Source organism: Dermacentor variabilis, chromosome 3 (genome assembly GCF_050947875.1).
Source record: "Dermacentor variabilis isolate Ectoservices chromosome 3, ASM5094787v1, whole genome shotgun sequence".
Taxonomy (NCBI): Eukaryota; Metazoa; Arthropoda; class Arachnida; order Ixodida; family Ixodidae; genus Dermacentor; species Dermacentor variabilis.
Genome location: NC_134570.1, coordinates 12,823,553 through 12,839,055, shown reverse-complemented (window position 1 = coordinate 12,839,055; position 15,503 = coordinate 12,823,553). Strand labels below are relative to the sequence as shown.

Genomic DNA, 15,503 nt, shown 5'->3' with positions numbered 1-15,503 from the left:
CAGCCCCAATGCGCGCGTGGCGCGCCACCTGTCGGGGCAGCGCCGTACATTGAGAGGAGGGGGTCTTCTGTGTTTGCCGCAAGATGGCTCTGCGTGTGCGGTAAGCGCAGAAGAAATGTAGTGGAAACGTACTTCGCTACTCGTGTAACTGCGACTTCTGTAAGTTACATGCTCATAATTACCGACATACACCGCAGTATAACTTGCTACGGCACGTTTCTAAGGCAACACCGCATTCACTAGAAGCGCTTTTGTACCGCTTTCAAGCATCGAACTCGTGGCTGAGTGCTCAATTGTCTCTGGTTTTTTGCATAACAAACAATGAGTACCCCACGGAACAAATAAACCCTTTTCTTCTAACCATGTTTTAACAGGTAAGGTTCCTGTGTGCAGCTTTAAAAAAAAGATTTAACCCCTGGCGCAACTAACATTTTTTTAACGCGTTTCAAAACATCTTTTCCTTTGCCTGCACAATATAATTCACGGTACAATGGCACAGGAAATAACACATCCACAAGGTCCTTGTACAGTTTTTTGCTTGACACATCTGTCAAATATTGCAAAGAAAAACGCACCAATAAGAAGCGGAAAGATGACACCACTTCTTTTAGATATCCACGTACTGGTCCTAGCTGACACACCGAAGACACAACAAACTCTGGTAGCGCTTTACCCAGCCTCAGTTGAATCATAGTTCTGAAAAGGTATGATCTACATCTCTGAGAAAAACAAATCGACTGACGAGTTGTCTCACATACAGATGCACTAGACCAAGCCCACCATCACTCCCTCTTTTAAACAGATTTGTTCGGCTCGTTTTTTTCCCATTGAGAGCTCCAGATAAAGACCGCGAACACTCTGTACATTTTTTGTACATTTAACCTACTGCAATGCAAAACTTGCATTACATACTATAGCTTGCTTACAAGAAATAGGTTGCACGTCGTGGCCCGTGCGAAAATCAACTTATCCCATCCTTTCCACTTTTGTACATTTTCACGTAACACCTCTGTTTGTTTTTTCCAATAAGGCTCATTGTCAGAGTAGTACTGTAGGGGTGCTCCTAAGTATTTTGTCGGTGTTTCTTGCCATTTAATGTTTAATGTTTAATGTGTTTTTAGATTGCTGGGGTGGAGTGTTTTTCTGGGACATCTTACAGAGAACCTTGAAAAAAGAGTTGCCATTAAGTCCGCACGGAATCCGTTATCTCACGGTCAAAAACGACAATGGTGTGCCTTTCGATCTGGTTATGCTCCTGGGCCTGCACAGTATATGGCGAACTCGGACTGCTGTACACAATGCGGATATTGACGCTTGACCGGTTCGCGAATATTTTTGCGAATCGGTGTCCCGTTTTGTCGAAGTGCAGAAGGTGCAGTCGTATGTACCAGAGTGGGTTCCAAGATTAGAAATGTTGTTGCAGATGCCGAAACACTGATGGCTTGTAGTCAGCAAACAGCTGACGGTTCTCGGTACTATTATCTTGTTAATCTGTTCTGATCTCGTAAACTCTGTGAAAAGCGAAGCAATAAAGAAAAAAAACTCGTGGCTGAGTGGTAGCGTCTCCATCTCACACTCCAGAGACCCTGGTTCGATTCCCACACAACCCATCTTGGAAGTTGCTTTTTATTTATGAAGTCCCTGCCGTGATTTATCGCTCACGGCCAACGCCGCGGACGCCGACGCCGACGACACCGGCTTTTCTGCGACACGAGCTCCTTAACGCTATCGCGCTAAAAACCCACACGCTCTAATAATTAGTTCACGCCTCCTAGCATTTAACATATTCATCTTGAAATGCCGGCTTTGAACCTCTCGTACACTTTCACTTGTACTTTCACTTTGTACTAAAAAATCACACAATCAGTATCAACATTGTGTGATAAAGAACACGATGTTGTAATTTGTAACCACTCATTAGATGTGTAGTAATCTAGGGTAGCAGGAAACGCATAAAATTGATAAATGTGCTCCTCCGTCGAGCACCTACCCTGAGACGTGCGTCCCGAGCAGAACGTCTCGTTGAGGAATGCCCGGAAGGGATAGTCGGTCAGCGTGCAGCCGCAGTGGCGCCTCGTCTCGTTGCGGACGCAGTCGGCGAAGCACGTCTGCGAAGCCCGGTGAGGAGGGTTCGGGGCATGTTTTCTCACAAATTGACGCAGCACACTAGCGGGAGCTCACGTTTCGCTCTGTCACAAGAATTCAGGGGCGCTGTCTGGATTGCTGAAAGTGCCTACACCTGGGCACTTGCCCTATCAAAACACCCAGGCAATTGGAGGGACTTTGCACTTACGGATCCGCGGTAACAGTGGGTGGCCGTGTGAATTGACCGCACACCACACGCACACTGATGCACGAACAAGCGCACGACCATTGCAACAGATAAATGTGTAGCTTGTTATGAGGGCATTGGGCAAGTGTAATGCACTTTCAGCTCAGCGTAGCATAAGCTCAGCGTAAGCGAACGTGTTTCATTGGTTCAGCAATCATGTGACTCACCCAAAACTTCGGGCAAAACGAGAGCAAGGTGAAAGCAGGAGACAACGTTTCGACAATTGGAAAGACAACATAGGCCGAAAACTTGCGTCTTTATGTGTTTTCCCGAGTTACACAATGAAGCTTTGGCTGACAAGAAATTGTCGACTGAAGTCTCGCTTATGTCGCAGCTTTGTCTCGATAATATCATTGATGGTTAATGCAATTTTTACTCGTCACGGTGACGTATTTGATGTGTGTGGCTGGCACTTGAAAATGAAATAAGCCCAGGAAAAACCTAACATCAGTTCTGCTGAAAGTAATCTGCCGCTAAATTTTGAATAAACATATTCAATTGTCGCTCTTGAGCACCGTTTAACAAGAACTTCTCTTGCATCAATCACAGATATATACGGGCCCGAAGGCGCTTGAAAGTATCGATGGACCTAAGCGATGTTAGTCGTCACATCTGCAATTATAGGCTTCAACCAGCCGTTGATGCAGTGACGATTCTTATAGGACGGCCTTTATACAGACGTTTCAGCCAAAACAGCAGGGGTTTTAAGGGCCTTCATGTTAAGCTTAACGGAGCCATGGCATTTTTCCGATGGCCACATGCGTGTCCCAGTAGCCGAGAACGTACGGCGCCCGTGACGCATGCGGTCTAGTTGCAAGACATATGCCTTACCAACAAGGCGAAATCTCAACGTTCTCAACACCCGAACACAGGCCGTTGCCTTGATTTGGAAAAAAGAAGTAGAGGGGCAAGACGTGATTCTTTCCGCTAACAATTTTCGAAATCATTACGGGTGATGGAAACTTGGGCGTCATCATAACAATGCGGAAGTGAAAAGAAGAGTTGATATCCATGTGAGAGTGTAGAAAGATGCTACAAAACAAGCTACAGATGTCCATCAGGAAATATGCTTTGCTGTTGAAGCGAAATTTGTCCTAGCTCGGTGCGACTCAATTCAGCATCACTGCCATCACGGGCGTCTGCATTTTGTGCTCTTTTCAGGTAGTTGTCAACTCTTCCTTTCGTGCTTCGTTCACTTTGAGGTCATCCGCAAGATTCATTTTCTAATAACATTGATAATCTCCTGAAAGTATTTAAGAAGGCGACCAGTCATTGTTTAGATGGTACGTTAATCCTTGCGATAAGTTATGCTCTTATGAAACAAAAAGGAAATGTTTTGCACAAGCGCTGGGTTTCGTTAGGAACATCAATCTGTTCTGGAGGTTCTTGGAAGTAGGGACAAAATGTGCGAAACGTGAAAGATGTCTACTGAAAACCTAGTGATGCACTCATGACCCTCAACTCCCCTTGCAGGAATTCATTGGCCCATCAACGACAACCCTGTAACTGATGAATAGAGTTAGCCATCTGAATAGCATGCGATCCCTAGGAACTATTCATCCATTTCGTGACTGATGATACGTACTTTCTGAGTTGAATTCAGTTCACTTTGATTGGCAAATTGAGGAAGGCCTGAACTAAAAAGAAAAATTCATTTACTTGACATCGGTTCGGGTACTTTCACGAAACATACATTAGAAGGAACCAAAAATACATCTAGTAACCAATGTAAACATCACGTGAACACTAATACTTAAAAAAACATGTGAAGGTACATTCCACCACCGAATTGCAGACACCAACTATTCTTCCATACATTCTTTTGTAGAGAAAAAAAAAGAAACCGGCAACATAGACAATCACCTAAGCATAACGTTAGTGAAACGCACATAAGTATTCAGCCAAGCACCTAACAATATGATATCATGAACACTTGACAAACAGAGCGTAATGTGTTTTACTGACAGTGGTTATATGATTTTTTCTTTGAAGAAAGGAAATTTAGAAGTACACGTATATAATTCAGAAATACAGGTACGATTAGGAAATTTAGAAGTACAGGATCAACATCCTTGCTGCTATATACAAAGAAATGCCAGAGGAAAAATCAGTTTTCGACTAATAAAGTATTCTTTAAAAATTCTATTTTCTTTAATTTCGCGGTAACTGGCTGGCTGCTAGAAAAGAAAATGAAGGCCAAATATTTTTTTTAAATTTCATGCCTAAACCCCGGTGCTTTTACGTCACTGTGACGTAAGGGATTTCAAACTCGCTAAGTCCGGCCTTTGGCTCGCTTGTAATATAATTTTGCCCACATTTACCGACGAGTAATAAACTAGGATCGACGAACAGATACCGCCAAAATCGATGACGTCCCTACGAGATGGGACATCGACTCGACGCCACCCGATGTTGATGCAAACAAGGACACCTCACGTGTACCTGCTGTTCCTTGTCCCATAGCATACCACTGTTAGGCCCATCAGCAAATGCCCTTGGGCACCGTATGCTTACTTCCTGAGTGTGATAGGCTGGATAGTGAGCCAGCTTTTCCAGTTTGGCATAATCCACGCAGTTGGTGTCGTACGGGAACTCAAGCCTCTTGAGCATCCTCTGAAAGAGAAAACCAATGACTGGTAAGCACAGCTGGCTCCTTCCAACGCATTGCAGGTTGTTTTCAGTTGAGTTTATTCTCGCATCGGTGCGTCTCACAACGAAATCGTACCATCGTTGTGCAGTTACTAAACAAAAAATTGTATATTCCTGTTAAAACTTATTACGAATATTGCTCGGACCGCTTGATTAGAACATCAAAGAAAGAAAATTTAAGCATTACTGCAAAGCAAGCAAAAATCAGAAATACGGAATGTTGACTCATGTTTTCAGGGTAGCGCGAAACAAGACGAGAGGAAGATACACATCGCGGACAAAGTGCTGACACAAAATGAAGGTGCTTGTTCCGTAGTGCTTTCACACTGCACGAAAAAAGGTGATGTCAAACTACGGAATGACTTATTTTTTTCGGCAGGAAACGCACAAGCTGGACTATGCGTGTGCGAACGTCGACAGACGCCTAGAAGGGCAATGCATACCAAGGGCCTTGCGCAATGAGACACACCGCCAACAAAGTGCAATGCGCATGCGCCGAAAGTGCACCAGGTGCATCTCAGTTGCGGACGTACCGGCTAGAGCGGAGATACGTGAACAAAGCGCCTTACTGAGCGCTTTATAGCTCAAAACTGCAGCCCACGGGGATCTGAAGACGTACTGTCGGAGCTGCACGTGCTGCCTGCAGTTTGACCAAGTACAAGTGTTGTATCACGCCAGCCATCGGTTTCCTTCTCAGAGGGTGAAGTTGCGCTTTTGGGTCATTGATATCCCTTATGGAGTGAGCGTTTTCGCTACGCGTCTATTGCAGTGAACGTTGTTTTTGCCCATATTTGTTTAGTTCCCCCGCTCTTTTCTCTTTTATATTTCCGTTTTCCCATTCATATTGCGTGTGTGTGTGTGTGAGAGAGAGAGAGAGTAGTGCCGTTAGCGCGGTATTTATGTCAAGCTAGTAGTTAGCTTCTACAAATTTCCGTCAGTTGACAAAAATGGCAGGGGACCCTAATCTTTGACTTATGTATCTCTTAATGGCACTCGCACATCGACGTTGGTGCTCTTTAGGTTAAGCGAGCTAACGTCTTTCCCCCTGGCACGATATGTGGGCGAGCGAGGGAGGGCGAGGAGGAAGCGCAGCGCGCGCCACCTGGCGGGGCGTAACCCCCTAGCGAGCGGCGCACGAAGCTAAAACCCCTTAAACTTTGCAAAGTAGCAACACTCTCCTCCTCCTCTATTTCACGCTCCCTCTTCGACCGTGGCGCCGCCTACACTGCTCGAGCGTAGCAACGGCGCTAACATGCACTCCTCACCACTCCGTAGACGCTTTCTCGAGCAAAAATGGCGCTGATGCACGGGGCGAGGGCCCACGTTATACTGTCAGGCCAATAGGGACGCGGCGTCGGCTCGGCCAGAGCGTGCGAGGAGTCCGCATTCTTCAAAGCGTGCCGCTACTTTACGAAGTTTAAGGGGCTTTACACGAAGCTAGGGTGCCTCGATGCGCGCGCTCCCCTCCGAGAGGGCGCACGCATCGAGGCACCCTACACGAAGCTAAAACCCCTTGATAATTTGAAAGTAGCGACACTCCTCCTCACGGCGCTTTCCTCCTCAATTCTCCTCGCCCGCCAGCTGCGCACGGCGCGCTTTTCCTCCTGGGCTCCCGCGGACGGGCCGCAGGATTCTATGGAGGCGTGTTATTTTGGGCCAGTTGCGCGCCCCAGTGGGGTAGAAAGTTTTGAGAAATGCTAATAACAGCATCGATAATGCTGGAAGCAACGTTTATGAGGAGGTCGGTTTTTTCTTAAAGCCGTATGAACGGGGTATACCAATGTAAAGGGAGCTTTGAGGCGAGTTCTATACTCCAGACAATTTTTCTGCCACATGATCAGATGCTTTACTTTGTGCGTCTCATCTAGTATTGCTTGTGACACAACCCTTTGTGTGTGGCTTATTAAGAGAAAGCCTTAGACCTCTGTTTCAAGGTCCCGTTGTGAGCTACAGAAAATATCACGTGACCGAAGGAAGGCGGGAAGCGAACCAAAGCATGTGCAGCCGCATGTAAAAGGTGATTAATGATGAGCAAAGTAATGATTCATTAGTGATTGGATTACAATGAATTCGGGTCTATTAAGGAGGATTAAGGTGGATTAAAGTCGATGAAGGTGCATTAGGGTGAATGAAGGCGATTTAAGGTGCATAAAGGAGGACTAGGTTGGATTAAGGTCGATGAAGGTGGATTAGGGTGGATGAAGGTGCATTAAGGACGATTCTAGTGGATTATTGTGGATTAAAGCGCATGAATAAGGATAAAGTGGATTAAGAAGGATTAAGGTGCATTAACGAGGATTATGGTGGGCTAGGGTGAATTAAAGTGAATGAAGGAGGAGTATTATTGTGGATTAAGGAGGATTAGGGTGTAATAAGGTAGATGAATATGGATTAGGGTGGATTAAGGTGAATTAAGGACAATTATAGTGGATTAGGGTGGTATAAAGTGAATGATTAGGCATTACGGTTGATTAAGGAGGATTAAAGTGCATTAAGGAGGGTTAGAGTAGATTAAGGTCGATGAAGGTGGATTAGGGTGTATAAGGAGGACTTTCGTGGATTATGGTGGATTAAAGTGAATCAAGGATGATTAAGGTAGATCAATGTGGATTCGGTGGATTAATGTGCATTAGGAGGATTATGGTAGACTAATTGGTCTTAATACTCAATGAACTCTAATTCACCTTGGTCCACCTTAATCCACCTTAATGCTCCTTCATCCACGTTAATACTCACAATCCACCTTAATAAAACGTAATCAACCTACATCGCCCCTAATGCACCTTAGTATACCCTATACGGCCTTAATCCTCCTTTATCAACCCTAATCTACCATAATCCGCCTTAATCCTCCTTCATCCATTTTAATCCTCATTCATGCACCTTAATCCAACTTATTCCTGCTACCTTAATACACCCTTACCTTAATCTACCTTAATACACCCCAATCCACCTCTATCAAACCTAATCCAGCTCCAGGGTCCCTAATCCACCTTAATCAACCCTAATCCATCATAATCGGCATTAACCCTACTTTATCAACCATAATTCACCTTAATCCACATTAATCGACCTTAATCTCCCTTATTCACCTTAGTCTTCTTTAGTACACTGTTAACCCGCCATGGTTGCTCAGTGGCTATGGTGTTGGGCTGCTGAGCACGAGGTCGCGGGATCCAATCCCGGCCACGGCGGCCGCATTTCGATGGGGGCGAAATGCGAAAACACCCGTGTGCTTAGATTTAGGTGCACGTTAAAGAACCCCAGGTGGTCAAAATTTCCGGAGTCCTCCACTACGGCGTGCCTCATAATCAGAAAGTGGTTTTGGCACGTAAAACCCCAAATATTATTCTTATTATTAGTACATTGTAGTCAACCTTAATCCTCCCCAATTCACCTTATGTCAATCACTAATGATTCAGTAACTAACTTGGGTAATCATTCTCTTATACAGGGGCGGACATGCTTTGGGTCACCTCTGGCCTTCCTTGGGTCACGTGATACTTTCAGTTTACAACCTTGAAACATAGAGATCTAAAAGCTTTCGCCTTAAAACTTAAAAACTCAATGTTGACTACCTAACGCTCACCACCTGCAATTCCACGGGTATGCTTGCCACTAATTTTTTCAGGGCGCAAAGCAGAAGTTATAATGCTGCACTTCCGACTGACTAACAGCAGTTAGCGACGTGCGAGGTGATGGATCCGCCCCAGAATACTAAGCATACTGAGGACAACCGTAACAAAAACACTGGTGAGCAGGCCGGAAGAATGAAAAAAAAAATGCAGCATTACGGGATGCTTTGCTACGAGCTATAAGAAAGACGCCTCACCTCGCAAACAACGCTGTTCTTTGTTGGAACAAAGTTATTTCGGCCAACGTCATGCAGCCACTGCTTCCTTTGCAAGCCATCACGCTTTCCTTGTGGTATCATAAAAACGGCATAACCATCTTCAGGCTTCTTGCTGCAGTTATATGCGCAACAGCCCGGCATAGCGCTAGCGCATAGAGCAGGAAAGGAAACAGCGTACAACGTTCGCTACGCCGAACTAAAGCGCAGAGCCAGCCGTGCTCAGGAGGAAAATGGTGCGAACGAAAAAGAAAAACACAAGCAAAACTCAAGATCCGCGCGTTTCAAAGGGCAACGGGAGGGAGACCAATCGTCGTGCAGAGAGAAGGAGATTCTTGATGATGGGAAGGAAAGGTTGGGGTAAAGTGCAGCGCAGTAACTGTCTCTCAGCAGAGGAGACCTCAACCGCGCTGCACAGGGGGTAGGGAATGAAAGTAGAGGGAGAGAAAGTGCATCAGAAACAGCAGCATTCGCCGAGGCTGTCGGCCTCGCCGACCGCCTTTAGCTCCATCACATTTCCGCGTCGTGCAGAAAAATGGGGGCAAAACTGGTTGCCGCGGGGGAACGCGCAAGGGGCGAGGAGGTCGCGCGGCGGCGGCAGAGTTCAAAGAGTGTCGCTACTTTCAAATTATCAAGGGATTTTACACGAAGCACACCTTGCGCGCCCTCTCCAGCGCTGACGTCAGAGCATGTAACGAGCACGCGCGCGCGGCTGTTGCGAGCAAGCAGCGAGCAGGTGCGCGCCGGGAGACGAGAAGCGAGAGAAGAGGGAGTGACATCACATCCGTTCTGCTAGGCAGAGGCTCAGTCTATGCCAGGCAATTGTTTCCCATTAGTTAGCCGGTTAAATATCATGCCACCGCGTGTTTGACGTCATTATTGACGTCATTACTTCCTCTTTCTACTGTTTCCAGGAATCTGGCCAAAGTCATGCTCACGTGGTGGGTCTCAAATCTACGATTGTGTGCGGTAATCAGTGATTTCTAATTAATTGTAATTATTCCAGAGACTTCAGTAACGTGTAACTAAACTGATACTCTGATATATCTATAATGAAACCCATTAATTTTGTACTGCACTATCTTTTTCTCTATTCTTTTCTGATTCATATTGAATTTAGTCCCCGGTTGTCTCGGGAGGTGAACCGGAAGTGCTGCGTAAGAAAGAAGGGTGTCACTCGATGCTTGTGCCACTAAAAAGTGCGTTGTCTGGTAGTTCTGTGATTTCCTTTCATCCTGTGCCGGTTTTCGCGCTACTCTTCAAACTTGGATCAGAACCAACTTGCATTGTTTACTATTTTGAAAATACTGAAAGCAATTTTGGGATAATATTTGCATACCGAAGAGGCGGTTGCCCTAGAAACGAGTGTGCAAAAGAATAGCACAATTTTCAGGAACCCCTCACTAATAATAATATTTGGGGTTTTACGTGCGAAAACCACTTTCTGATTATGAGGCACGCCGTAGTGGAGGGCTCCGGAAATTTTGACCACCTGGGGTTCTTTAACGTGCACCTAAATCTAAGCACACGGGTGTTTCCGCATTTCGCCCCCATCGAGGAACCCCTCAAGGGACGTAAAGGAGACGCAAGAACCACCAATCGCGACCCCGATATCCGAAATACAGGCAACTTCATGCTTTCGTTATTTTATAGCCACAGTCTTTTAACATTGCCCCGACGTCGGTGCTGTGACTACACGATAACAGCTTATTTTAGAAGGTATGGCATATATTTAATGGACGCCCCTCACGCGTCCCCCCGCCCCCAACGGACAGAAACACACGCACGCACACACGAGCACATCGAAAGAACCCACAACAGACATCGAAATAACATGAGCACTGCAGTTCATGACATCACAGATAAAAGCGGCAGAAATACTAGTAGCAATAATAAATGACATGCGCTAATCACAATGCAAGACAAAGTGCGTGTGCAGATGTTTACGGATTATTTTATGTGTTAATTTTGGATACTTAAGAAATTCCGTGCATTGTAGGTTGCAGAAGCTTCGACAATTATTTACACGACTCCAAGTTCTCTTCTATGTCCACACCAAAAAAAAAAGAAAGAAAGAAAGTAAACAGCGCAGTTAAAAATATCGTTTTGGAAGACCGTTGAATAAAAAGAGGCTCTATATGCAAGGACAGTGAAGCGAGCAAATTGCAAGCGATCCATTGCGAACAGCGTGCCAACGGATGGCTACGCTTTCGCCTAGTTCCCTTCTTGTACATCTGTTCGCACTTCGAATGGAAATTTCCAATGTGCCACTTCCTGAAGATGTGAGGGTCCAGTTAATTTCGATTTTACCAACCTATCAATACAAAGGAGGGAGCAAACAACGCCAGAAAAAGTGTCGAGTTGAGCTTCTCGAAAAACGTTTAAACACATTGCTGAAACCTCCATTTGTCTTGATAATTGGGTTCCCGAACTTTGTCCCAAGCAATGCAGAGCAGCTGCATGGATTGCAGCGTATATTCGACCACAAATGTGATTTTCACAAGCTTCACATCCTCTAGAGAGATCACGTATGCATCCACCGATTTACGCTGTACGTGGTGCACACAGTGAGGTCATTCGCGTTGTAAGATACGATTGAAATGCACCTAATCCGTGGCGTTTTATAGATCGCGTATACCGTGCTATGTCTACAACCGCCACACTTGTCTCAGAGTGTTTTTGAAGGCTACGCAAGCCTATGTTTCGATATGCGGGCGAGATTCTGGATCTATTGGGATGTTGTTATAGTGGAACCAGGTATATATGGCTTTTACTGTTAAATCACCTGCTTCGTTCACGCACAGTTTTTGACAGCGAACTAGCATTTCGCTGTGGGTCCTTGAATTACCAGCCTGATACGTCCTGACTTAAGCAGAACGGATTTACTGCAACGATGACGTACAAGAAATGTATAGAATTTGCGGAAGGCAACCGCCTGTCATTCTCGGGCTGCGGTCAGCGTAATGCGGCGTGCTTTGCTGTCACAGTGACAAACGGCGCCACAGTTCGATTCCGCTAACTTTGCCCTTTCTATGTGGACCGACGCAGACGGAACGGTCTTCCTATTGGTTCTGCACGAAACAGGCGAGTAATGCACAAAAAAGAAATTAATACACCGCACAACATCTGGGTGAAATTTGAGAGCCAATGTGCCAGAAGTTCAGCCAGAAAAGTGATGTGTATACCATGTGGCTCCCATTCACCATATACGTTGCGCGCAGCGACATCGTTCTTGGTCCTTCTGCGGAAACAGGGCCATAACGTAATCTCGTAGATAGCCTTGAGCGCGGACCGGTGTTTGTTTTGTTATGCTCGTGGCATGTGTCGCTCGTTCTTTCACACCATGCACGTGCGGAGTAACTCGTGCCAGGCCCGCAGCGTGGCACACTTGTCTAGCTTCCATTGAAGTCACACTGAAGAGAAAAACTCGATCTGCCTATACTGCTTAAGTATAGGTCGCTCTTTAGAACGAAAAACGAAGATCGAATTCACTTTCTTTTTATTTTTCCTGCCGAAACCACAGTGCCGGTGCGTCAGTGTGACGTCGCAGATTGCTAAGTATTTTTTCGTATTTGATAAATTGTGGTGCAGTAAAGACTGCTTCCGAATTTTGAAGTGCTGACCCTGCTTCTTCTAGAGTACAATGCCGTCCACCTTTAGGGATAACAAACGAACTAGGCCTGCATCAGACGCTGTCACGATCTGTGGCATCACGCTGAGCCGGTGCGGCAACGCCGAGGCAGCGTCGCCTCTGGCGTCCTTTTCAAGAACCCGGAAGGAGAGGCTTTACTTCTTGCTATTTTGGAGCGGGTATAGTTTACTAGTACTGATGAACTTATTTTTCTGCTTAGTGTCCTTTTATTGTCTTTCTTTATCTTTCTCTCCCTCGCTCTTTCGCAGCGTAAAATTGCGTCCTTAAAACCCCCGCACTGGACCTTTACTTAAGGTTACTCAACCACAGGGGGGGGGGGGGGGGGGGGGGGGCATCACCTCTAAAAAAAGTCAAACTTAAATGAAAATGAGAGAAAGATTTCATTGGGCTTGACCGCAGCCTGTTTAAATCAATGAGAGAAATATATTCGTTCGCCGACATGCACAAATTGTTCAATTCAATGTGACCGATATGTTAAACACATGCGCAATTATTTTCTTCTTTATAGCGCTACACACAGCGAAAGCACAGCCTGCTGATTCAGACAAGATAGCCCATGTGCGCGTGCTCGTCGCCTTCCCGCATTGGTGCTGATGGAATCTCGTCGTGGCTGGGCGGGTTTCTTTAACCACGGAGAACTCGACGACGGCCATGCACACGCTGGTTTCAATAATTCCGACAAAGGTTGCAAGCTGAGCCTGTATTTCCTCTTCCTTTGACACGTTACCGTTGTCCCTCCCTAGTCAAGTTCGTTTAAAACGCCTCAAATGCTTCGTTTCATTGTCCATTTCCTTTCGCACACCCGGGGCCACTCACTCGTGTAATGATTGCAGCAATGCTTTGACAATCGGAGGCCTTGCATCACTGCAGTCAATGCGCTCGCGCCACGCGGTCTCGTCGCGCCGCCGATAAAAAAGCAGCCGCGTTTTCTGTGCACCGACTGGAATGCGAGAAAGTGGGCCAGCGGCCACTCGCCCCACTCTTGCAAGGATCTCTGGGCTTACGATGACTATCTTTAATTTCTCGTTTAATCGGTGTCAGGAGGAACCGTCGAATAGATAGCAAGAAATGGGATCGCACTCTTTTATTGCTCTGAAGCCGCAAGCAGCCTTCAGGTGCGGTGGCGCCATCATTTGAGCTAGGGACGAAGCTGTGATGAAAGTGCGATTCGTTGTGCTGGAGTCGCCGCTTCTCTTTAACGGATATGTTTGCCTATACTTTTTCTTGATCCGGTGTTTAATTTAGACACAAGATTAAATTGCAATAACCTCTTCGGTCAGGCGATTTTTAGTGGCTTACGTCATTTAAATAGCTTCAGGTTTGGGCTTAAAGAAAAGGACTCACGCAGAAACTCCTCAGGGATCTAAGTGTGCGTAAGCACTGCGACAATTGCTCATCTCCACGCAACCCGGTATCATTATCAATGTTATGGAACTTGATCCGGCCAGTACAAACGACAGCGCTGCGGCGATACGAACTGGTGCGGACGGCGGCGCCAAGTGAGCTCATGACGCTCCGATCATTTTTAGCCGTTATCGCTCTTTGGCGACTTATTCATCCGCGTGGAACCATTATGAACTACGGTGGAACGTACTGCGGCGGCGGCTGCGCCTGGCCGCCGCGCAGATCGATCGTATCTTGTATGCGATCTGCGATGCGGACAAAGAGCGCGGACTGCTGATAGCTCTGCGCGCTGTGTTTTCGCTGCTTCGCGTTGGAAAGAGACGCGCGGGCACGTAATCTCGAAACCGATCTGTGAGAGGAGCAGGGCGCAGCGTGTGCTGAGCGCTTCGTGAGGGCTGTGTCCTGCCGCTTCGTTCGCGTTGAAGCGACAGGCAGCACAGAGGTAAAGTCGCTCGCTGCTGCCGGGTCTATCTTGAAAGCGATCGTCTTACGTGATGGGCAGACGGAGGGACGGATGGTTTTTCTCGTTTTCTAAGCATAGAAATGCTCACGCATATCAAAACTGAAGGTGTTGTTTTCTATCGCTTAAACAGACCGCGCATATATACTGCATGTGACAACAGCGTAGCGTTCGACACTGGCCTCTCACAGCTCGATCCAGAGGAACATCAGTGGCATTACTCAATGTTGCCGCGATAAAGTAGCTTGATAGCGCGCGCGCGAGTGCGTGCGTGCGTGTGCGTGTGTGTGCCTGTGCGTGAGTGCGTGTGCGTATTCGTGCGTGCGTGCATGCGTGCGTGTGCGTGTGTGTGATGTTACCGAATTCTACAGTTTTGATTAAGAAGTATTTCTCAGGACAGCTATTTTCGCCCACCCAAATGCTCAACACTTCGGCCGCTGTCCATCAATTTACATCTCGCACGTCTCTGTCACCCAATGAACGGCTTTCACCTACTTGGGGCATTTCTCTGTCAACTTCCTTACCAGACTCTAATACACCCGTGGCAAGGTACTCAGAAGAAAAGTTCGCATAGGAGCAGTTTCTTTTGGCTGTTGTGCCTGTTCAGCTTAGGAGAGAACGAGAGAACTTCCGCTCCAGCGACCGCAGAGCTCCTCCACCAGACCTGACAGCGCTTGTTTCAAGCACCGCCAGGGGGCATCACCTGTTGGAGGCTGTACTCGTAGCTGCCCGATGGCCTGAGCAGCAGTGTGTGCTGGGTGGCAGCGCTTATGCTATCAATGTGGTGGAAGGTCATGTCCATCTCGTAGTGGGACAGCCGTGGAGATCGGTCGGGATACCAGAGCACGATCATGCTCATCTCTGCATAATAGCCGCAGAAAGCGTGGCGCACGTCTTATCAAATTGCACTTCGCCCATTGACTACTAGAAGTAGGTCCAAATTATTTGCGAAACGCATAACGATGGCTTACCTAGTCACATTTACCTCACCTCCATTAGGCAGAACATTTGATGCAAGAAATAAGACCGACCCAAAGGAGGGAATTTTACGACAGTGATGACAATTTAAGGCGCAGCACAAACAAACACGAACTTGCAGTTAGAACACTTGCAAAGCACAAATGCATTGCAACACCCTCCACCCCCAATCCCTTTC

At 46.6% G+C, this 15,503-nt stretch overlaps 1 protein-coding gene across 1 annotated transcript in view; it reads right to left on the bottom strand.

The window, feature by feature from the left end:
• Window positions 1-15,503, bottom strand: part of LOC142573907 (uncharacterized) — a 97,644-nt gene that overhangs the window by 22,002 nt on the left and 60,139 nt on the right. The window contains exons 6-8 of the mRNA XM_075683114.1: window positions 15,051-15,208; window positions 4,847-4,945; window positions 1,991-2,108 (exon numbers count right to left, since the gene is read on the bottom strand). Of these exons, the coding sequence (XP_075539229.1) occupies window positions 1,991-2,108; window positions 4,847-4,945; window positions 15,051-15,208 (375 nt within the window). The remainder of the gene's footprint in view (window positions 1-1,990; window positions 2,109-4,846; window positions 4,946-15,050; window positions 15,209-15,503) is intronic.